At 35.7% G+C, this 22,465-nt stretch overlaps 2 protein-coding genes across 6 annotated transcripts; one reads left to right on the forward strand and one right to left on the reverse strand.

The window, feature by feature from the left end:
- Nucleotides 1-429: 429 nt before the first annotated feature.
- Nucleotides 430-10,027, reverse strand: bbs7 (Bardet-Biedl syndrome 7). The gene is made up of 19 exons (XM_067381514.1): nt 9,528-10,027; nt 8,506-8,571; nt 8,055-8,117; nt 7,348-7,523; nt 7,043-7,229; nt 6,822-6,894; nt 6,612-6,728; nt 6,269-6,399; nt 6,105-6,189; nt 5,132-5,234; nt 4,820-5,012; nt 3,156-3,230; nt 2,999-3,064; nt 2,741-2,880; nt 2,496-2,660; nt 1,507-1,616; nt 1,144-1,247; nt 938-1,061; nt 430-764 (listed from the first exon to the last, which is right to left on the reverse strand). The coding sequence occupies exons 1-19, from the start codon at nt 9,561-9,563 to the stop codon at nt 631-633; spliced, it is 2,148 nt and encodes a 715-aa protein (XP_067237615.1). The 5' UTR covers nt 9,564-10,027; the 3' UTR covers nt 430-630.
- Nucleotides 10,028-11,588: 1,561 nt separating this feature from the next.
- anxa5a (annexin A5a) lies at nt 11,589-21,826 on the forward strand. Of its 5 annotated transcripts, XM_067381538.1 has the most exons (16): nt 11,633-11,719; nt 13,617-13,698; nt 14,235-14,271; nt 14,611-14,734; nt 14,929-14,963; nt 16,403-16,487; nt 17,215-17,309; nt 17,696-17,809; nt 17,943-18,033; nt 18,442-18,521; nt 19,099-19,149; nt 19,834-19,927; nt 20,020-20,115; nt 20,776-20,834; nt 21,038-21,160; nt 21,505-21,826. In XM_067381538.1, exons 5-16 carry the CDS (start codon nt 14,961-14,963, stop codon nt 21,562-21,564), a joined length of 951 nt encoding a protein of 316 aa, XP_067237639.1. In that variant the 5' UTR covers nt 11,633-11,719; nt 13,617-13,698; nt 14,235-14,271; nt 14,611-14,734; nt 14,929-14,960; the 3' UTR covers nt 21,565-21,826. The 5 variants fall into 5 exon arrangements, with proteins under 5 accessions (XP_067237628.1, XP_067237639.1, XP_067237647.1 ...); XM_067381546.1 differs by lacking the exons at nt 11,633-11,719; nt 13,617-13,698 and having other exon boundaries at nt 14,190-14,271; XM_067381527.1 differs by lacking the exons at nt 13,617-13,698; nt 14,235-14,271; nt 14,611-14,734 and having other exon boundaries at nt 11,589-11,719.
- The last annotated feature ends 639 nt before the right edge of the window (nt 21,827-22,465 follow it).

A 22,465-nucleotide genomic window follows, 5' to 3' on the forward strand; every position in this document is an offset into this window, starting at 1 on the left:
TATAAGACAATAATATAGGGGTAATTCTTCAATTATAACATAAGTGTATTATGTTATATATTATATATAACAGAAAGGTGCTTCAAAAAAGCATAATTATTAAAAGTGCCTTTATTTAAAGGTACTTAAGGTAACAATTTTGCATTATCAAATCAGCTAGTATTTGAGAATTATAATTAATTTAGAAACTTTCTGTTCAAAGTGAACTGACTTCTTGCTTGGTAAATCCAAGACTTAATCCAAAGTTTTTTCCAAATTATTTCATTACCATTGAACACAACAAAAATCTCCACATCATACATTATATCAGGTTTCACTTAAAGCTCAAACCTTAAAAAAAATAGATCAAACAACACATAAGACAGACACTACTGAACAAGAAAAATACATTAATTTTTCATACATTTTTTTTTTTTTATTTCTGTAGAAATGAATCTAGACAATGAATGAGTATTCTAAAAATATATGAAATATCTGCAGTCACACAGTTTTTATGGTTATTACATTGAACATTTTAATTTGAATCTGTACTGGTACAATCTGCTTGATCCCTGTAGTATACCAAATGTTTATTGTAAAAACTAAATTCACAAAACACATTCCTTAAAAGTGACTGAATTTTACATTCCATTAAGCTTCACTGAAAAATTCCATCAAAGACTCGAGTTCATAGTTGTTCAAAATCGCAAGCAGCTGTGAAACCTTTGTTTTGACATTTTGTCCTTTAAATTTGAACTTGTCAATGAAAAGATCAGTGATCATACCTGTAAAAAACACAAAATAGTTTGTTACCCATAGATGTGTCATTATTTCATTTGCAAAGACTGCATCAGAATATACAGGGCTTGTGTGTAAAAACATGTGAATAATCTAAAATACACATTTAAAACGATATTTTGTAAAATACAGTCTTCCGTGCTCATCTGAGTTTACTTACCATACAGTCTTTCTAAGTGAGCAGGCTGTTTCTTATATTCTTCTAAGAGCTGGGCAGATTCATCCAATATACTGCGATACTCTGGAATCAGAAAATCTGCATTCCCCTCATGCACCTGCAGCTCCTGCATACAACACACACACACACACACTTAGTAGGCTTGGTTTTTTGGCAGATTTTTTTTGTTTGTCTTTGTAATGTTTTACCTTTAAAGCATCAATAAGCTGAACTTTTTTGGCCAAAATCAGCTGATACTCTAGCTTGGGATGAATCATTCGAAGAGTATGGCTCACAGAGTCTTCATTCACTTCTGAAACCAACATAACAACCAACACAGCAAGCACTTATTATTACTCATATTTGTTGCATGAAGAATTGGGATTACAAAAAAAAATCTATGGGCCTGGTATTAACATCCATCTCAGGTAAACCAATCACAAGTGGTCAGCCAAGACAGATGGTATTATTATGAAACACAAATGCATCTCCATGTGATCGGATTTTGCCAAAGGGAGGGTCTCATTTAACAGACTACATCCATCAGTTAATAGATCAGTTCGTGAACTCACCGTAGGATATATTCAGATTGATTTTTCGCTTAGTGGCCTCTTTGGACAAAACATCCTTCAGTATTGATATGGTAGAAATGTTGTCTGATTTGAAGTTTCCTTCACCTTTACTGGAATCCATTGAAATAAGGAACCAAAAACTATTATACTGTTTGATCACAACACTTCCTTTAATAATGCAATCATCAAGTAGATGTCCAACTGTATTTGGCAAAAATAGATATATTTGAAATCGACAATAGCTATGTTTCCATCCACCTATTTTAATGCGAATTTGGGGATATTGCATAAAAAAAAAATAATGCTGGATAGAACTGCCAACATGTGCATACATTTGCATTAATAAAAATGCACATAAAAATCATGTGTGCTCAAATTTTTTTATCCGATAAGATTTTACCACTTAAATTCCTTGATGCGCAACAAAAAACGCATATATGACTTTGCCTCAGAGGATAACTGGACTAACCAGTGGACTAATTTCATTGCACAGCATATCAAATGTTGGTTTGGTTGTTCTGAAATGGCTGAGCCAAAGTCTGTCATCAAAACGGTTGGGTATAATTACCTCCCAGAACTGTCTCACATGATTGCGTTCACAAACACCAGGCATTCACCTTCGAATGCAAGATAACATGACAGCGTTTATTGTGCTTCATCTGTGCACGAGTCATTTAAGATGTATGAAAAAAAAAGAGTGCTATACTATACCAAATAGTGGCGACTTTTATTTTTATTACAGATATTTTTCACTAGTTTCCTGGAAAAGTGTCAATTTTGTTCTTTTGAATGAATGGGATGAAAACAGTGTTATGCAATATTCCAGTTTTGCGCACAGGTTAAATTTGCAGCTATGGATGGAAACATAGCTAATGACAAAGCATAATCAGTCCTTTTTAAAGCAAACATATGCAAAAAAAGAGAGATAATATTTATTGGTCGACACATTTCATAAAGATGTATTTGAATATTGAATTGGTTGGCCTCACCAATAGGTGGCTTCTAGCTGTGTTCCCAAGAAAGTGTTTTGAAAGTAGAAGGTGATGCTGTCTCCTGCCGGGGTTTTCTCTGGGACCTCAGGCAGACAGAACACAACCCACGAATGGATCTCTGCAAAACTGAACTGTCCTGTCAGTCTCAAGGTGTTCACAGGCCTGGCGATAAAGAGAGAATCATGTTAAAGTTCATTTGGCAGGATAAATGCAAGGAAACAGGAGTGTGTCTCTAAGCTTACCGATCTTGGTCGATTGAGTGTGTCCTCTGGTGGAGGGAAAGAGGTTTGATCTGGTACTGTCGCACTTGGCAGGTTTTGGGCTGAAGCCTTGGTGTCACATAAGCCTGAAGGGTGCCATACTGACCCTCTATAGACCTGACCTTAGAGAAAAATCAGGACAAATGCTCAAACGCTTCCTACCTTGCAATTTAAACAAAATATAATATATGTTATTATATTGGGAACAATCCAAACAGAAAGACACAATGACATAGACACCTTCAATTCCAGCCTAGTGGTATTTGCTTGGCACCTGTAGGTGGCGAGGAGGAAGTTCCCGTTTGACTGTGGGGTTTGATGAACAAACAAAGACAGTTTAGCAAACACATGTGATGTGATCATTAAGTAAGCTTAATGATGTGGCGCATAGGATTACCTCTGAATCACATTCACTGAAACTGACCACTGCTGAATTCTTATCAACATCCAGCAGGTCAATTGGAACATCACTCTGTCAGAGTACAAAAACACATATAAGTGAATGTAAGGAAACATCAGTCTTACAATGCTGAAATTACAACATATGTAAAAATGATGCTGAATTAGTGAAGATCAGAAGAACTCTGATTAAAGTGTTAGTTCACCCAAAAATTAATTTCTGTCATTAATTACTCACCCTCATGTTGTTCCAAACCCACAAGACCTTTGTTCATCTTCAGAACACAAATTAACATATTTTTTATGAAATAGAGGTTTTTAATCTCCCATAAAAAGCAACGAAATTACCACATTCAAGGTCCAGAAAAGTAGTAAAGACATTGTTATAATAGACCATGTGACCACAGTGGTTCAATCGTAATGTTATTGAACAGCGTCGGCTAATACTGAGCCGGCGTTTGGACATAAACACGGAAAGCGCAGCTTTCTTGTTCTGTTTATGCGTGCAAAAATTATTCTCAATGCTTCATAACACTAAGGTTGTAGTCACGTTGACTATTATAACAATGTTTTTACTACTTCTCTGGACCTTGAACGTTGTAATTTCTTTGCTTTTTATGGGAGATAAAAAACTCCTCAGATTTCATCAAAATATCTTAAATTATGTTCTAAAGATGAACGATCTATAACGAACGAAATAATAAGAAAACATGAAATGACTCAGCGATTTACTGCAGAGTAAGTACTGAACGCAATCAAATATGACTGTAACTGTTACAGGATGGATCTGGTGAAGCTGTTAGCGATCGAAATATTGATTTTGAAGATGTTGAAAATAATATAGTTTTGAGAATACGTTTGAGATCGCTAATGGGCTCATATTCGTGACCTTAAACATAAAAATAGCCTATTATTTGTTAAATTTACTGGGAAATGAGCTCAGACGAGGACAGTGATGATGGCATAAAACATCTGCTCAAACTGAGGCCTTTCAAACTCCAAAAGGTAACAAAATATGATTTATTTTATTCTTCTGTAATTGCTACTCCAATATCAGAGGAGTTTTATATTATCGCGACAGGTAGAGATCATTCTGTTAATGACAGAATTTTCATTTCTGGGTAAACTAACCTTTTAAAATACATCTTTAATTAAAAATTGATAATGCTGGTTCTGAATGCTGATGCAGTAATCCAAGCATGCTATAAATATAGATTTTTAGTTAGATTAGAGTTAGATTTTTTCCCCCTGAAAGAAATTAATACTTTTATTCAGCAAGGATGCATTAAATTGATCAAAAGTGAAAATTTAAAATTAAAAAATGTAAAAAAAAAATGCTGTTCTTTAAGATTCCTGAATAACTGATAAAAATAAAGGTTTCTTTAACACCAAATAAGCATATAAGAACAATTTCTGAAGGATCATGTGACACTGAAGACTGGAGAAATGGCTGCTGAAAATTTCGACTCTGTTATCCCAGGAATAAATTACATTTTAAAATGTATTAAAATTGCAGGTGTTTTAGCATTATAATATTTCACAATATTACTGCTTTTTGTTTTTGATCAAATAAATGCAGCCTTGGTGAACATTAGAGACTTCTTATGTTCTTACCAACGCCAAACTTTAGAAAAGCAGGATGAATCAGTGTATTGCTCTAACCTGTAGCAGCAGGTTGTCAATGGCAGTCTGCACCTCTAGTGTGAGGCTGTAGCTGGCATCATCCTGGCACAATGTGAACTTGTCATTGATGCTAAAGACTGGCACAGCGGACACAGCCGTGCTTGAATGAGAGCTCTGCTGGTATTTTTCTCTCCCCTGCAATACTTTCAACTGCAACTGCTCCAACTCAGCCCTAAAGCATGCACAAGAAAACTAGGCAAGTCAAAAATCGTTTTAAAATCTATACCAGTTTAATAAGCAGATTTTTATTGTTGTAAACTAATCATCATGATGAGAAACAGCTGGATGTACCGGAGCGTGGCCACCTTGCCCTGGGTCTCCCGGCTCATCTTGATCTCATCCCCCGGGCCTGCTACCATCTGCTGAGGCTCTGTGGTGAGACCTGACACCCACCCTGGAAACCAGCCACATGACCACTTATTAGGTCTCAGACAGCACAAGTAAATGATAAACTATAAAATTTTAAAGTGCCCCTCTTATGCTTTTTCAGATATTACCTTTCATGTAGTGTGTAGCTGTTTGTGCATGTAAAATGCAAAGTTTCAAAGATCAAAGTAAAATAAATAAATTTAATATATAAACATGATAAATTGAGTTATTGTCTCCCAAAAGAAAGAACCGAGTTAATTCCAATCTTATTTCCAGCACAAACTGCGTAGGTTTGTAACAAATTTGCAATTTGCATAATGCCAGCCTATGGCCTTCATTGGCTCCCTGTGAACAATGTCTACTCAAATACTGCAGTTGGAAGAGATTGGTTTGTATTATCAACATGTCGAGATGCAAAGTGGATTTGCTTTTACAGCACAGAAAACAGAGTTGTTTTTTGCATTGCGAAAGCAAATTCACTTTGCATGCATATCCAAAGCATGAAGACTTGGGCTCAAATTGATAGAGTACAACCGATGCCATCCATCTGTTTGTATAACTGTGTACACAAGTTCTGAGATAGCTTCCGGAGCTGAAATGCAGACATGGTAATGTGCATTTTGTTTCCTTTTGGAAAGGAAGAGATTTAGAGAGACTGAATCCTTTATCAAATCCTTTACCGTTTAGACACTGTGAGAAAAGAGGACATACTGCAATGTAAGAAAATTAATTTTGACCTTGGATGCATATAAAACTATTGTAGGCGACATCCAAAATAAATTTAGGAACCTTTAAAATAGCATAATAGGGACACTTTAAGCACTGACATCATCCACACAGTATTGTTCTCATAAAAGACATGGTAAGATGCTTTTATCTAACAGTCAAAGCTAACCTGTGTAAGTTGTTGTAAGAACTTCATCATACATTTCCTTTCCGACACAACCCCCCTGGATTGATGTGACACTCTCAGACAAAACCTTGTAAACACAGAAAGACAACTGTCACAACTGTAGAGTGGGAGAATTTAATTTGAGACAAGGTCTCACAAGGACTCACATTCTCAAATCGCAGTGTTGGTTCGTTTGAACCATCCAAACCATAGACCTCCACAGTCCCGTCATCCCTTCCCACCAGGATGTCCTTTACACCATCACCAGTAATGTCAAAGGTATCGATGCAAAGCACACCTTGAAATGACCAAAAGAGCAGCACAGACTAGCATGAGTACAATTAGTTTGGCTTTTATTTTGAATAAAACAGACATTATAGTTCAGCCAAAATAATAACAGCATACAGGTTTGATAATGCACAGCAAATAGCTAAAATGTCTCAAATAATATTGCAGCTAAAGTAAATATTTAAATAAGCAATCAGTTTTCTACACTTTTTAATTTCCTACCTCCTTTTTTCTTCTCATTATCCAGTTCCCAACTAGTAATTGGTCCAGATTTGGTTATTCGCACAAGACCCAGTTTCCCATCAGCTGTTCCATAAAGAACCTCTTCACCACCTTTTCCTGAGGACCAAGATTTTATACATTATCAAATTCTCGGACTCAACCAATACACGCTTTCACAATAAAATGAATGAAGATATTTGTAACACATACCTCCATCTCTGTTAAGAAGTTCTAGAACAGTTGGAGGTCCAGGAACTTCTACATCGTACTGAAGGTCAGATCCCTGTCGGAGCACAAAGTGTAGAATGACTACGGACCTGAGTATTGAGTATTCTATTATGGCCACCAGCGACTGCAAAATTATGACTGGCTAACAAAGTACAGATAAAGGGTGGCAAATATGGACAGGACTGGAGGTTGTGTCTGACTACCTGCAATACTCTAAGTACTCTGTCCTGGCAGGCCAAGATGGGCACAATGCGGCCCACTGTCTCCACAGGTAAACACAAGACGTCATTGATCTTGTCCCCTGACAGGTAGTAGTCCTGATCCTTGCAGTCACAGTAATGGTTATAAATGTAACTGGCACACACAAACAGATCTGCCCCTGAAACATGCCTGTGGGAAAACAAGGCAAAACAAGAAGAGACACGGTCAAAAAGACAATGTCAAATCTGCCAATCATTAACACAGAAATAGACACGGTCGAGACAAGAAGCAAGAAGCAAGATCTCACATGGCATTGATGCTCTCTGTTAGGTTGGCTTCAAATGTAAGGAACTGTTTGCCCTTTTTTGTATATCCCCTCACTTCAGAGCCAGAGCTCACAAAGATCTTTTCCTGTGGGGTACCTAACGCTCCTCCAAGCTCAAGTCTGGAGATCTTCTGTCCTGGGAGTGATTTGAACACAGGCTGACAAAAAAGACAGACATTTATTCTTCCATTAAAACTATTTTTTTGTGTTTACATCAATATTTATTGGTAACAATTTAAATAAGGTTTTATTCAATTAAAGTTTCAGTATATTTTCAAATATAATTTATCCCTGTGATGCAAAGCTGAATTTTCAGCATCATTACATATATAAGAATGATTTCATGAAGGATCATGGATGAATAATGACAGTGTCACATGATCCTTTATGAAATCATTCTAATATGTTGATTTGGTGCTCAAGAAACATTTATTATCAATTTTGAAAACAGTTGTGTTGCTTAATATTGTTGTGGAAACCATGATACATTATTTTTCAGGATTCTTTTAAATAGAAAGTTCAAAAGAACATTTATTTGAAATAGAAATCTTTTGAATAATCTTTTCTTTACTGTCACTGTACTGCATCCTTGCTGAAATAAAGTAATAATTTCTTTAAAAAAAATCTTTCTGACCCCAAACTTTCGATAGCTACTGTACATTGAAACAGGAAACACTTCTGATACATACCACAGCCTCCCCTTTTTTCATTCCAAAACAGGTCACAACACCATCATGATCTGCAACAGCCACCTGAAATGAGAAAATGACACACTAGAACGACGAGATAACAGCACCAACAGCTTTGTTTGTAAAGCCATAGACAAATGTTTAATCCTTATTTGTGTAGAGGAGAAATGTCATGCACATGCTCAAATAAATAGGACATGGCATGCTCTCTCTCACAAGTGGAGTCTAATCTCCAGCTACCTTGTTCTAATCTTTCAGCCAGTTTTAAGATGGAATTTTCTAATAAAAGAATATTCTGTTCAATGCAATTACTGATTACTGACAATGTAATTTATTGTACGTAAAGTGAGGTATGATCAATATTATTTGTGTTATATGAGGTATGCTAGTACTGAGAACAGATAATGCTGATGATTTTGATTTACAATTTTCAACAGGGATGCAGATATACCTTCTGAGTTGCTTTTCGCCCCACAGTAGGGAGGAGTTTCATGGTTTTTTGAGATGTTACTCCAACCTGAGAAAACAAAGATGGCATAACCATTTATACATTTTCATTCTTATAATTAAACTAACAATTACACCCATATATTAACTTCGTAAATGTCAATAATCTACTCATTCACATGCATCACAAGTGTGTAGTCATCACTGCAGATGTACAGTAGAAGCCAAAAGTGATGTCCAGCCAAGAACAATTGTCATCTTCACCATTTTGTAAGCAAATTGCATAGTTGTGCTTGGAGTCAATTGTTTTATTTGCGATAATGCAATGAAACATTACACATTTTTTAATAACTTATCAATATTATAGTCAATGTATGCTTTTTCCTGTGAGCTTTTTGTTTTGTTGTTTATCCTTCGATTCGCAGACAATGAAATCAATTATGTGGAATATTAAGAAAATGTCTTGAATGAAAAACGATTTTCCATAACGCAACCCTGAATTCCTTTTGGAATTGCTAACTAACAATGGGGACCTATTGCACTCAATACTGTTTAATGTTCAAACATAATGTTTGTTTTGTAAAATATTCTGATAGATTTGTGAAAGAAAGCAGAACATTTTTTACATCATTTCCCCCTGTGTCCTTGCATTTCTTTCAGTGGTTGTTTATTGTTGTTTCTTTGGCAGACTGAGGTGAATAAAATTAATTAAACCTATATGATGGAGATGGAGAAAATAATATGTCTTTTAAAATGTTAAGGGTTACATAAATGTACATGTTTTTTTTTTTTTTTTTTGCATAGTAAAATGAAACCTGTAGCTGTAGTTTGGCCTTAGATAAACAACTTAGCCAAGTTTATTGTTTTGTTCTTCCCTCATATTTAAAAAATAGATACAAATATTTTACTCATATTTTGATGGTTTAATCGAACTTGTAGTGTCATCAAAACTATATAATACCCTCCGGACATGACTTTTGGCCACTACTATACAACTGTTTGCATATAGAAATGTTGACATCTTACCTGGAGATAATCAACGTGGTTTAAGTTTAACTCCATCTCGTTTGTCAGAAGAATCACTCCACCGATACTACTGTATTATGACAGGTTAACTGTGTTTTCTGTTTAGCGTTGATAACTGAAGACGTTCTAGTGTAGTTCTCTGTAGTTCATTCCCAAAGATGCTACTTTGAAACCGAAATATATATTTCGAGCTTTTCCGATAGACATATAACACAGTGGTCCTAGTCGTCACGAGTGACTGGATTATCCTGCGGATTAGTTAGTTAGTGGCTGATTCTGCTGCAGATGAACTGGCTAATGTTAGCTGTGTTAGTTTGTTCGCTTCACAAGATGATTCACGTCGCGTTAATATGTAACAACCCCCATTCCGCCTATTCGTAGACATTTATCCAAACAATATGCTTCGATTCGCGGACAAAAATAATAATCTAACTAAGTACAACAGCAGCAAAATTGTTTTTGTTTGCAGCTAACACGTTTCCTTTGCAGCGCCGCCATGTTTGTCAGTCACCCAAACCATCTCTGGTTACCATGATAACAGCAACGAGATTCGTTCAAAACACAGAAAATATTTGTATATATTTTTTATATTATTATTATTATTCATTTTTTATATATGTTCTTTTATTCAGGTTAAAAATTATCTAAACAACAATTTATTCTGAACATTATTTTTTTACCTGATAACCTTAAAACCTGATAAAACAGTCTTGAAATGTGGATAAAAGAAAATGGATTTCACGAAAATCTTATTAAAGAAATAGTTCACCCAAAAATGAACATTCTGTAATCCACCCTCAAGTTGGTTCAAACCTGTATGAATTTCATTTCTTCTGCTGCACACAAAAGAAGATATTTTGAAGAATGTCATAACCAAACAGTACAGTTGGTAACCAGCTATTTGGTTACCCATATTCTTCAAAATGTCTTGTTTTGTGCTCAGCAGAAAAAAGAACAACAACAATTTTTCATACAACAACAATTAATTCAACTTGAGGGTAGTAAATGATGATAGAATTTCATTTTTTGGGTGAACTATCCCTTTAAGAAAGAAGTTAGCATAGTCGCCTACTTACTATGAAAAAAAACAAAAAATAGAACTACAAAGCTGAGTTATGTTTTATTTCTGAGGAACATTCATTCATTCATTCATTTGTTCCAACACAGGTTTTTAGTATTAATTATTTGTTAGTTTGTTATTTTGTTGATACAGCCCAATAAAACTACTTCGGTTTGCCTTGTCAAGCTGGTTTAAGGTGGTTTCTCCCAAAACCAGTCTGACTGGGTCATGACTGACCAATGAAGACCAGCAAACCATTTTAGGCTGGTTTAATCACATTGATCCATTGTGGGTGCTTATTCAAAAGCAAAACACATACATTTGTTTTTCTACCACGATGGGGATTTTCCATTGTCTTCTGTTATTTTTATACCGGGCTATTGATATTTTCTATATTTTATTTACAATCTCTAAACTCAAACAAATCTTTCTGCATTTGTACATTTTCACCTGTTGTTTCTCACCATACGGTGTAGGTGATTTTAGGAACATTTGATCATCACAATATAGTCACACACAGAGGAGCGGATGAAGGGGAGTGGATGTGACTCAATAACAGCAGGAGGGAGTGCAGCTGCAGAGAGGACTTCAAGCATCATTCCCATTTTGCACAACACCAAAGAGACAGCACGCTTCCTTGTGGATTATAAATAAAAATTTAATGACAGGAGGGAGGGACATCAAGGACACCTGTCATGGATAAATCTCGCACATCAGGCGGCTGCATCAGCGGATTCCCTAAAGAGCTGCAGTAGTTTTATGTGATTTCATTGCAACTGATGCCTTCCCCAAGGAGGTTCCTGGTGGCGTCCACATCCTTGCCTCTTACAGCGGGATGGGGCTGGAACCTAAGTGTGTATGTGGGGCTCTTCACAGTCCTGCTGCTTCTGATGGGACTTCTCCTGTGGATGCTGCTGAAACAGCTCAGGAACTCTGTAGGCAATAGCACCCTTCAGCCACATCTGGGTTCGAGCAGAAGTCATGTGATTTGAGGGAGAAACGTCGGATAAAAGACACTTAGATGGATTCACATACAGCTCTGATTTCTGAAACAGTTGGACAATACAGTGCCTGGGAGTGATGAAAGAAGGCAAAACAGTATTAAGGACTTTTAAAGCTCTGCAAAGGAAATGTGAGATATTTACAGAATTTCATCTATAGTATGGCAAATGCTTCTTCATTTGTTCCAGCACACACAATTGTGTTTAGTAGTAGGTTTGTGTTTTCTGTAAGGATTTTAGATCCAAAATATCAAAATGTTTTTCATAATTTACTACGCAGAGTTTTAATAACATTAATTCAACTTGTATTAGTATGTGGAAAGCCAATATTCACTCACAAAATTACACACACAAATTCATATAAAAGATTAATTGAAAAGTCAGTCAATATCTCTAATAACAGTTTCAGGGTAAAAACAGGTTTTTCTACTGTTTGTCCTTGGTATGAAGAGGGTTATTTATGAACCAAAGAATGAAATCAATTATGTGGAATATTAAGAAAATGTCTTGAATGAAAAACGATTTTCCATAACGCAACCCTGAATTCCTTTTGGAATTGCTAACTAACAATGGGGACCTATTGCACTCAATACTGTTTAATGTTCAAACATAATGTTTGTTTTGCAAAATATTCTGATAGATTTGTGAAAGAAAGCAGAACATTTTTACATCATTTCCCCCTGTGTCCTTACATTTCTTTCAGTGGTCGTTTATTGTTGTTTCTTTGGCAAACTGAGGTGAATTAAGTTAATTAAACCTATATGATGGAGATGGAGATGGTCTTTTAAAATGTTAAGGGTTACATAAATGTAGAAACAAAATGAAATCTAACTAGTTTAACTAACTGACTATGTTCACACACCTTGATTTGCACATCCATTTATTAAGAACTGTCTGAACATGCATTTGCATATGGGTGCAATTAGCATAAGATACCACCCAGAGTGATATTATAATGTTCTAATCAGTGGTCTAGTAAAAAATCTTCATTCATTAATCTCAATGAAGTCAACTCTGTTGCTTTTATTCCACCATTCACAGGGCAAGACACATGTGTTTATGTGCATGAGTCAAGTGAGAAAATTAAAATTCAACCCTCATACGTACTTGAGCAGTTTAGCTAAACAAACAGCAGAGTTCTTTTATTTGATGAGGGATACTGACACACGGCATGAGTGAACTCAAGTGCACTTCAGACACTGACGCATTAGTAATTGTCTAATAATTAATATTAATATTCCTGGCTCTCTGCTTGGGAAGTCCACCACCCCAATCTATTCTGCAGCAAGGAGTGTGTTTTATGTGTTTTACCCCAACACAACGAAATAAGGATTATTTTGCTATGTTGAAATGATGTATAAATACTATAAGCATCTCATTAAAAGTCGATGGCTAAAGCATAATTCTTTAAGGAAGGCACAGGCAATAATTCACTGTTTGGAGCGGGCTGCTCGGTGCTCTGGTGATTACTTCTGTCACAGCCTGAAGCTGCTATAGTGAATAATGTTCAAACTATTGATTATGTTCAAAGCAAAAAAAGAAGAAAAAACAAACATCATCTGAACTTCAACTAACGAAAACAATGATAATATATTTATTCTACACAAAAACAGCAATTTCAGCTTATAAAGTTATCAAAAGTTACAAATTTTGTCAAAGTAGCCTATGCAAAAACCTAAAAATAATAGGCCTATGCTACTTATATTATTATATTACTATTTTGATAACTATTTTATTACATAACCATTTTGAGTGCTTTTATCCAAGACAAAGGTCATTTAATTTCAAAATGTTTAAAATGTAATTTCCACTCTAGAATTATATGAATTGTAATACACAATTCAATAGTAATTACATCGTTGTGGAAAAGTCCATGACTTGCAGGGGAAATAAAGGCCTACATAATTGTTTGATAATGCATATATTTTGTTTACATGCAATAACGAGAGTGTAAAAACTGTATTTTATATGGTTAGTTCACCCAAAAATTAAATTAATGTCATTACTCACCCCCATGTCGTTTCACAGCCGTAAGACCTTCATACATCTTCGGAACATATTGTTGATGAAATCCGATGACTCAGTGAGGCTCCATCAGAGATCCATAAAGGTACTAAAAACATACTTGAAACAGTTCGACTGTTTCAATCTAAATATTATAAAGCGACAAGAATACGTTTTGTGCGCCAATAAAAAAAATAAATAAATAATAATAATAATAATAATAAAATAAATAAATAACGACGATTTCAAATCATGCTTCATGAAGCTTCTGAGCTTTATGAATCTTTTGTTTCGAATCATGATTCGGATCTTCTATCAAACGGCTAAACTGCTGAAATCACGTGACTTTGGCGCGCCGATCCACTAATTCGATTCGTAAAGCTCTGAAGCAGTGTTTTGAAACTAGATATTGTTAAAAAGTCGTTTTTTTGGCGCACAAAAAGTCGTTTTTTTTGGGGGGCGCACAAAAAGTATTCTTGTCGCTTTAGAATGTTAAGATAGAACCACTGAACTTACATGAACTGATTTAAATATGTTTTTAATACCTTTATGGACCTTGAGAATTTGAACGGCTTCGCTCTCAATGGAGGCCTCACTGAGCCATCGTATTTCATCAACAATATCTAAATTTGTGTTCCGAAGATGAACGAAGGTCTTCCGGGTGTGGATCGAAATTAGGGTGAGTAATTAATGACATTATTTTAATTTTGGGGTGAACTACCCCTTCAAGCGTATTTTAAATTTCCTTAAAACCAAAGATAAGAAGTGCAAGTGCCTAAATTTGGGTCCATACTGGCCACATGCGGACGTTTGGAGTTTTGGTGTAAAACAAAACTGTCCCCTTCTTCATTTTTTATGACTATTTAGCCTACTTATTTTCATCAGTAATAATTTAAACCGTTGTATCTAGGATCCTAAATGCTAAAAAATATATAGTTAGGCTACATAAAAATATAAAGACACGTATAAGAATATAAAGCCCACAGTGACAACTATCCTGTCTTAACTGTTCTCCAAGTCAATCAATAAGATTGACAGCTGGTTTTGAGGGCGTGTCCAACATCCAGCTACAACTCCTTCGCCAACTGTTGACGCGCCAGAAGTCTGACCTCTCGCGCACAGGTGACAGAATACATCAACAGGTACGTTCGCTCGCGGTCCTGAATAGATAACGTACTGTAACAGCGTAACTTAAATGTGTAAACGGGAATTATTTATATAGCGTCTTAGAGTCCTGTCGATTCTAGGAGCTTTAATTTCAGAGTAACGAGTTTCTGTAATCTGTAATCGCTGAATTGGTCTGATAAAAATACCTTTCTCTACTCTTTCTTTTCAGAACTCCAAATAGCGCTTCCTGCACCTGTACAAATGGTAAGAGTTGCATTTGTATCATTTTGCGTTTGTATTAAAATTGGCATTTTAAATGATTTAGATAAATTAATTTAATCAAGCTCGTTTAGGACTTTGTCTTGTGTTATTTAGCGGGTTTAACTCTGGACTTGTATGTTTATTAAAGATTTTTTTTTATCGGTTTAACATTAAGTATACAAAAATGAGTAGTATTATGATAATCATTAGCATCATCATCATCAAAAAAAAAGGTGATTGTTTTTCACTTACATTAATCCCCATATATAAGGATCCATGCCTTAAGTTATCAGATCCACGTTGGCATGGATGGTGATGGATGATAGGATTACAGCAGACGAGTCCTGTTTGAGGAAACCCACCGAATAGGTCACTGTGGCTTTATCATCCCACACCTGCCAGATCCAAGTAAACCCCCATATACTGTAGTACATAGAAAGGGATTAGTAATGCTTGGGCTGGCATATCATATGTTGTTTCTTAAAAGTTTAATGCTATGACACAGGCAGTTTTACAAGGTGACATGATTCTGTGTGCTTTCTTGCACCTTATTATAGAAAGCATGGGAGCAATGAAAGTTTAAAGCTATTTGGTATTGAATTGGACTGAAGGATTCAGGGTTAACTGATCCCTAACCTTCAACCTGAACTTGAACCCTAAACCCAATCCCTATACCTTATCACATCATTGACCTCAGCACTTATCATTAACCCGAGCCATAGTCCTGGTCTATCTTTAATCAGTTGTGTATGGATTACAGACACTCTGTGTGTATATGGTGTTTACAGAGCTTTTAAATGGTTACCAGAAAGATTACAATCACACTGCTAAAAAGAATTGTGGATTTGGTTGCTTCCAGCCTTTGAAAGGTCATCTAGAGACTGAGAGCACATTTATTGCATACACTTTATAGAATTATTGATTCATATCACCTGTCTGCTGTATGGTTGATATTCAGTATTTTCATAAGGTATTGATGAAAGACATGAGGCATTGCATGCAGGTTTAATAATGAGGTTTTCTCATATTCTCAAACACCTGCGCTGGCTAATCCGTTCAGAACTCACCCGCTCCATATGTCATCAGATGTTTTTTATAGTGTGTACAGTAGCTTAATTATTTTAGTTTGACATTTTCATATTTAGCCATGGAAATAATAACAAAATCCTGCAAATACCAAACCTGAATTTCTGCTTTTGTTTCAATATAAAAATATTTTGCTCTGCAAACTTTAAAAAGTTGCTGTCTTTTCTGATGTGAGCTCATATTTGACAACCAGCAAGGGCTCTGAATCATTCAAAATACTCATAAGATTGTTAAAAATTCAAATTATATTTGTATATCACCTGAGATATTTTAGTTGTGAAGAACAGAATGACGTCAATCTCCATTAATATTAGTTTTTTTGCAATACATTCATTTTGGTTTTGTATTTTCTGCAGGCATTCCGAGGCAGTGTGAAACCCTTTGTGAACTTCAATGCAAAGCATGATGCAGACGTTTTGCGCAAAGCCATGAAAGGGATTGGTAAGTTAAACAAATCAGACCTTTAAAAGAGAGTTCGCCATTTTTTTGACCTAGGACTAGGTGATTTTTCCTGCTGATTTTGAATGGTCAGTTAGATGGGACTTTCTTACTTTTTCATAATTAGCAAGCATGATGTTAGCAAATTATACTGATCAGTGGACCAAAGTAAACCATCTTAAAGGAACACTCCACTTTTTGCAATGATATTACGCAGCGTCTCTCACAAACGTCTCCATGGTTGCAAGGCACGTTCCCTGTGCAAGCAGGGGCTCACGGGCGCTGTGTAATATCATTGCACTGCTGCAGCCATGGAACGGCAGCGAAGTTCCTTGATTATTACGCCTGAATGAGAGTATAGTTCCTAGCCATATCAGCCTAGAAAATCACAACGTTTTATTTTCCGTCGGTCTTAGTACACGATTTAACTACAGAAGAGTCAAGTTTTAAATAGGAAAAATATCAAAACTCTTTGGTCATTTTTAAGCGCGATGCTAATGGTCTAATCAGATTCAATGAACTATGCTAAGCTATGCTAAAAGTGGTACCGCCAGAACCGGAGATCGGCTGAATGGATTCGAAAACGGTAAAACTCAACTGTTTAACTCTAGGGGAGCTGGAAAATGAGCCTATTTTCAAAAAAGGGGAGTGTTCCTTTAAGCTCACACTTACACCACAGTATCTCACTTTTGTCCTCTTGTCTAAGCTGGTGTGGATGCTTTGCTTTCAGGCACTGATGAAGATGCCATCCTCATGTTACTGGCAGCTCGCAGTAATAACCAGCGACAGGAAATAAAAGCAGCCTATAAGAAAGCTCATGGCAAGGTGAGTGATTGTATTAAATTATTATCTTCTGCCAGAAAAGGAATAATCAGTTTCCTGAATCTAAATTATATCTTTTAACTCTAAGTATATCTGCAGAAATAGGTTTAGAATGATAACATGATAGAGATATTGTTCAAAATTAAGACAAACAAACATGACTGTGCATCAATAGCGGTACATCTAGATTACTTGTTTTATTTATTTGGACCGTCGTTTTGCACACACCCACTTATTGATGTTAATATAATTCAGTGCAGACATGAACATCTAAAGCGATGTTAAAATGCTAATGAGCTTCACATCTCCTGTTTAATGGGCATTACATTTTCTTCAGTTTTATGGTTTATGTTCTCTCTTTATTTCTCCCATGTTGTCCCTTTCTATAGGATCTTGTGAAAGACTTACGGTCTGAGCTTGGAGGGAAGCTAGAGGATCTCATTGTGGCCCTCATGGCTCCACCTGCAATATATGATGCAAATGAACTCCATAAGGCTATCAAGGTAATGTATGGTATATAATCAAAATGAGAAAAAATAACATATATTGTAATGAAAAAGCCATTATATGAAATTCCATTATAATACACTTGAGCTGATCTAATCTTAGACTGGTTATCTTTTTATTTTCTTACAGGGAGTGGGTACTGAAGACCAAGTTTTAATTGAGATTCTGGCATCCAGGACATGTGATGAGATAAAAGATATCATCAAAGCTTACAAGAAAGGTAATATTCATTTGTGCAGGTACAGGTTTAGGTTAAATTTAAAATATCTCCCCATTGCAAGTTTGATGCTTGACCACGTCCATTTATATTTACGCTGGACACTCCAAATAATTAATTTAAGATTGTAAGGATCAATCTTTTGGTAAATGTCCATTGTAAGCTGTGGGTTTCCCTTCCCCAAAGATGCCTTATTGTCTGTATTGCAAACAAACAGGCCATATGGAGCACAGGTGAGGGAATGCATGAAAGCTGATCAAGATATTTGAGAAGACTCAATCATAAAGATACTGCAGGGCATCACTGTTACAACTGATCTCTTCCAATTAGACTCAGTTCAGACCAATAAGCAGCAATTGTCGAGATGAGTGTGAACTGTCAATAGACCCTGTCTCATGTGTCTTGACCTAGAACATGGAGGCAAGCTGGAAAAAGACATAATGGGTGATACGTCAGGACATTACCAGAGGTTGCTGGTGATCCTTGTACAGGTAAAAAAAAAAAAAGAAAAAAAAAAAAGCCAACAGGTTCTCAGTTTAAAATGGAATCGGAAAAGAGAGCCTAATGCAGTAGGATGATACGTGTATAGATGGACTTTTTTTGTTTTGTATCCAATACATTTGAAATTAAAGATCAAATAAGGATTTAAATAGCAAAAATGTACATGATTACCATTTCTGGTATAATTTCTAGCAAAAATAACTATTGTCATGATACATATCATTATCAATAGCCTATATAAAATGACTCATAGTCATAGTATTGAGTAGGATCAGAGATAAGAAAGGAAGATACTAAAAAAGGTAATGCGATAAAACAGAGCAGCTTCCTCTAGGAATGATAACATGAGCACCAGTGAAGTCATCCTTAAGTAATTAAAACAGCTCTTGAGTTAATGTTGTGGAGAAGATTAAATGGTACTCAGGGGTAAAGTGTAGGTAATTCAATATCGGAGTTTGCCGGGTTAGGGAAAATTCCACGCACCATCTCAGCATATGTGGTTGTGGAGAGGGCTGATGTTTCTCTGACGTTCTCTCACCTTGGTTATGTTTCTGATCCTATAAACAGGCAAACAGGGAAGAGGGAGTGGATGAGAGCAGAGTGGAGAAAGATGCCAAGGTAAAGTTCAAAACAGTCACACTTTTGGATGATTAAACGCCCTCATAAAGGCCTTTGGATTTCTTAAAGGGACAGTTCACCCCAAAAATGAAATTTCTGACATTTACTATCCCTCGTGTCGTTTCGAACCTGTAAGACTTTCTTGATTCTGTGGAACAAAAGAAAGAAAATAAATTTTCAGTTTTAGTTGGCACAATTTTGTGATTTACTCAATATTTATTTTGATGTGAAACACAATAGGAGATGTTAGGCAAAATATCCAAGCTTCTGTTTCCTTGCAAAGTGTAAGGTTATTTATTCAGTCAAGCTCCAAAAAAAAAAAAAAAAGACAAAGAAGCACCATAAAAGTATCATAAAAGTAGTCCATATGACTTACTCACTATATTTCTTCCTTAAGTCTTCCGAAACCATACAATAGCTTTGTTTGAGCTTGTATGGTGCTTTCTTGTCCTTCTAGGAGTATAAATCACTATCCACTTTTCTATAAATCACTATCCACTATTATACTGAATGCATGCTTTTGTGTTTCACAAAATTAGAGTTTTGAATGTATTGTTATAAATTGTGCCCAATGGTATTTGATCAATCATTAAAGTTGCCCATGTTGATGTTAAAAAGACGTAAACAGATCCTCAGGTTTAAGTTGCAAACCTTAGAAGTGTTTGTTCGTTGATCGTGTTTCAGGAGCTGTTTGCTGCCGGAGAGGAGAAATTTGGTACGGACGAGGACAAGTTCATCAACATACTTGGCAACAGGAGTGCAGAACACCTGAGAAAAGGTGCGTGTTTGTATATGCGTGTTCAAAGCTTTTTGATGCATTCAGAATGGCCTTGAAAGGCCATCCTAATGGCTTTGGTGTTCCTGTTTCAGTGTTTGATGCCTACAAAAAGATTGCCGGCTGCGACATTGAAGAGAGCATAAAAGATGAGTGCACTGGGAACCTGGAAGCACTGCTGCTGGCTGTGGGTATGAAAATCCCTGCAGTGTGGCTATACATACACGATTAAGATAACCTTAATTTGCAATTTGGATGGACTGAACATCACTCTATAATGAAAATTAAAAGAATAGTCCACCCCTCCCACCCTCAATCTGGTAAAACAGATTTAATTTCTTGAATAAAAGGCAAACTAAGATGATCAGAAGATGATAGAAAATAAAGAGGAAAGTATTTACTTACCATGTAATTCCAGGTCTGTATGGTGTTATTTTTTTCTGTGGAAGACAAAGTAGTAATTTTTAGAGAATTTTCAGGTCAAGTTCAGTTTTATTTTCAACAACCAGGAGGTGTCAAGCAACAAAAAAGTTTCAAGTTTACTAAAGCCATAAAATAGTTTTATGTGAGGAACAGACTGAAAGTTGTCAAAGTTTCCTTTTTTTTTTACTGATAATGTTGCTTTTTCTGAAGGGGATTAAATTTGTACACAGGCTAGATGTGAGATTTGGTGGACGTGAAGATTATCAGTGATAAACAACCGCAATTTCAGTCTGTCCCTCACAAAAAGGTGCTTTTATGTTGTTTTTGTGTAACTATAATAGCAGTATACTGGTTAGGAACAACATGTGGATGAATAAAACCCTTTTAACTGAAATTTAAAACTGATTTTTCTCTTTCTCTCATTTTAGTTAAGTGCGCAAAAAGCGTGCCTGCTTATTTTGCTGAAATCCTTCGAGAGTCAATGCGGGTATGAAGGCTTATTTCCATGAGATTCTCATCAATTTCCCCCTTTGATAATTAGGAATTGGATAATTTGCTGTTCATTTTGGATCACTGACACTTCAAGTGGAAAAATAAAATCAACTTGTGGCCTGCTTAGTAAATGAATGTGTTGGTTTGAATGATAATGAAACAACATTTTTCACACATTATTGGTTTGTTTATTTACAGCGTGCTGGCACTGATGATGAGACTCTCATAAGGGCCATGGTGTCAAGGAGCGAGCGAGATATGCTGGACGTCAGAGCGATATATAAGAAGAAGTATGGAGAATCACTCTACAGCACCATACAGGTAAGTTATGTACTTACACATACACACACACACAAACATTGATATTTCATTATAGGCACACATTCCATAGACATAATGATTTTCAAACTGCATTTTCCCCTAACACTAAACCTACCATCACAGAAAACTTTCTGCGTTTTTCGATTTTCAAATTAGTATGATTTATAAGCTTATTTCCTCACGGGGACCAAAAAATGTCCCACAAGGTCAAAATTTATTGGTATTACTATACTTGTGGGGACATTTGGTCCCCATAATGTAGGGAATGGAATACCAGGACCACACACACACACACTCTCTCACACACAGATAAATCTTAGCATGGCTTTTGTACCTATTTTTAGGAAGACACTGACGGAGATTACCAGAAGGCCCTGCTCTACCTGTGTGGTGGTAATGATTAACAATACTGTAGTTAGTAATTATTCAGTCCTTATCTGATCTTCAGCTTTCTCATTTGTGTTTATTTTTACATCTTTTATGTTTATGGTTTGAGAAAAAGTAGTTTCAGTGTTGGAGAATAGGAGGGTATTCTTTGATGGTTTTTGATGTGTGATGTTTGGTGTATTGATTCTTTAACAGGTTCTTTAATTTGGTGGTTTAGCTTGTGTTTAGCTTGAATCATTGTTTCAAAATTGCATGAAGACTTTGGAAATAAAATGTTATGGACCATATTAATGTTTTTTTTTGGTAAAGTCTTATAGTTTCTCATTTTGTTTCACTTGCTCAAAATAACACAGTTGTCAGTAGATGGCAGTATTGTTCTAACATCTTTCAGGTTTACTCAGTTTATTTTGACCCATCAAGTGCAGTTTTTCTTGTTAATAAAAGTGTTTGAGATGATTTCCTCACACATACATATTAACATTTTAAAATAACTTTTGCTCAAGCTTAAATAAACAAATTTACAGTACTTAATTCACACAAATTTAAAACTGCAGAAGGGATAAGTAAGGGAGTTAACACTCAACTAGACTATTTCAGTAAATGCTCCTTCCATGAGAACACAAAAAAGTCACTTTTATGTAGTTAATGCAATGAGCCTGAGTCCCTGACAATGATGTGAAAAAAAAAAAAAAAAAAAAAAAAAAGATCCTGAAACATACTCTACTGTTCAAAAGTCAGTAAAATGTATATATATGGTTCAATCATGAAACTCTTCCGAGCAGCTGATTGGTTCACTTAAAGCAATTGGCTGACCAATCATTCTGTTTTGTTCTTTCTACGTAACCGATTTATTCCTGACTTCGAATCGGATCGAATCGGATCAGGCAAGATTTCGCTTGCCCTTCACCTTCCCCAGCA

This window comes from Chanodichthys erythropterus, chromosome 1 (assembly GCF_024489055.1).
Source record: "Chanodichthys erythropterus isolate Z2021 chromosome 1, ASM2448905v1, whole genome shotgun sequence".
In the NCBI taxonomy this organism is placed as follows: Eukaryota; Metazoa; Chordata; class Actinopteri; order Cypriniformes; family Xenocyprididae; genus Chanodichthys; species Chanodichthys erythropterus.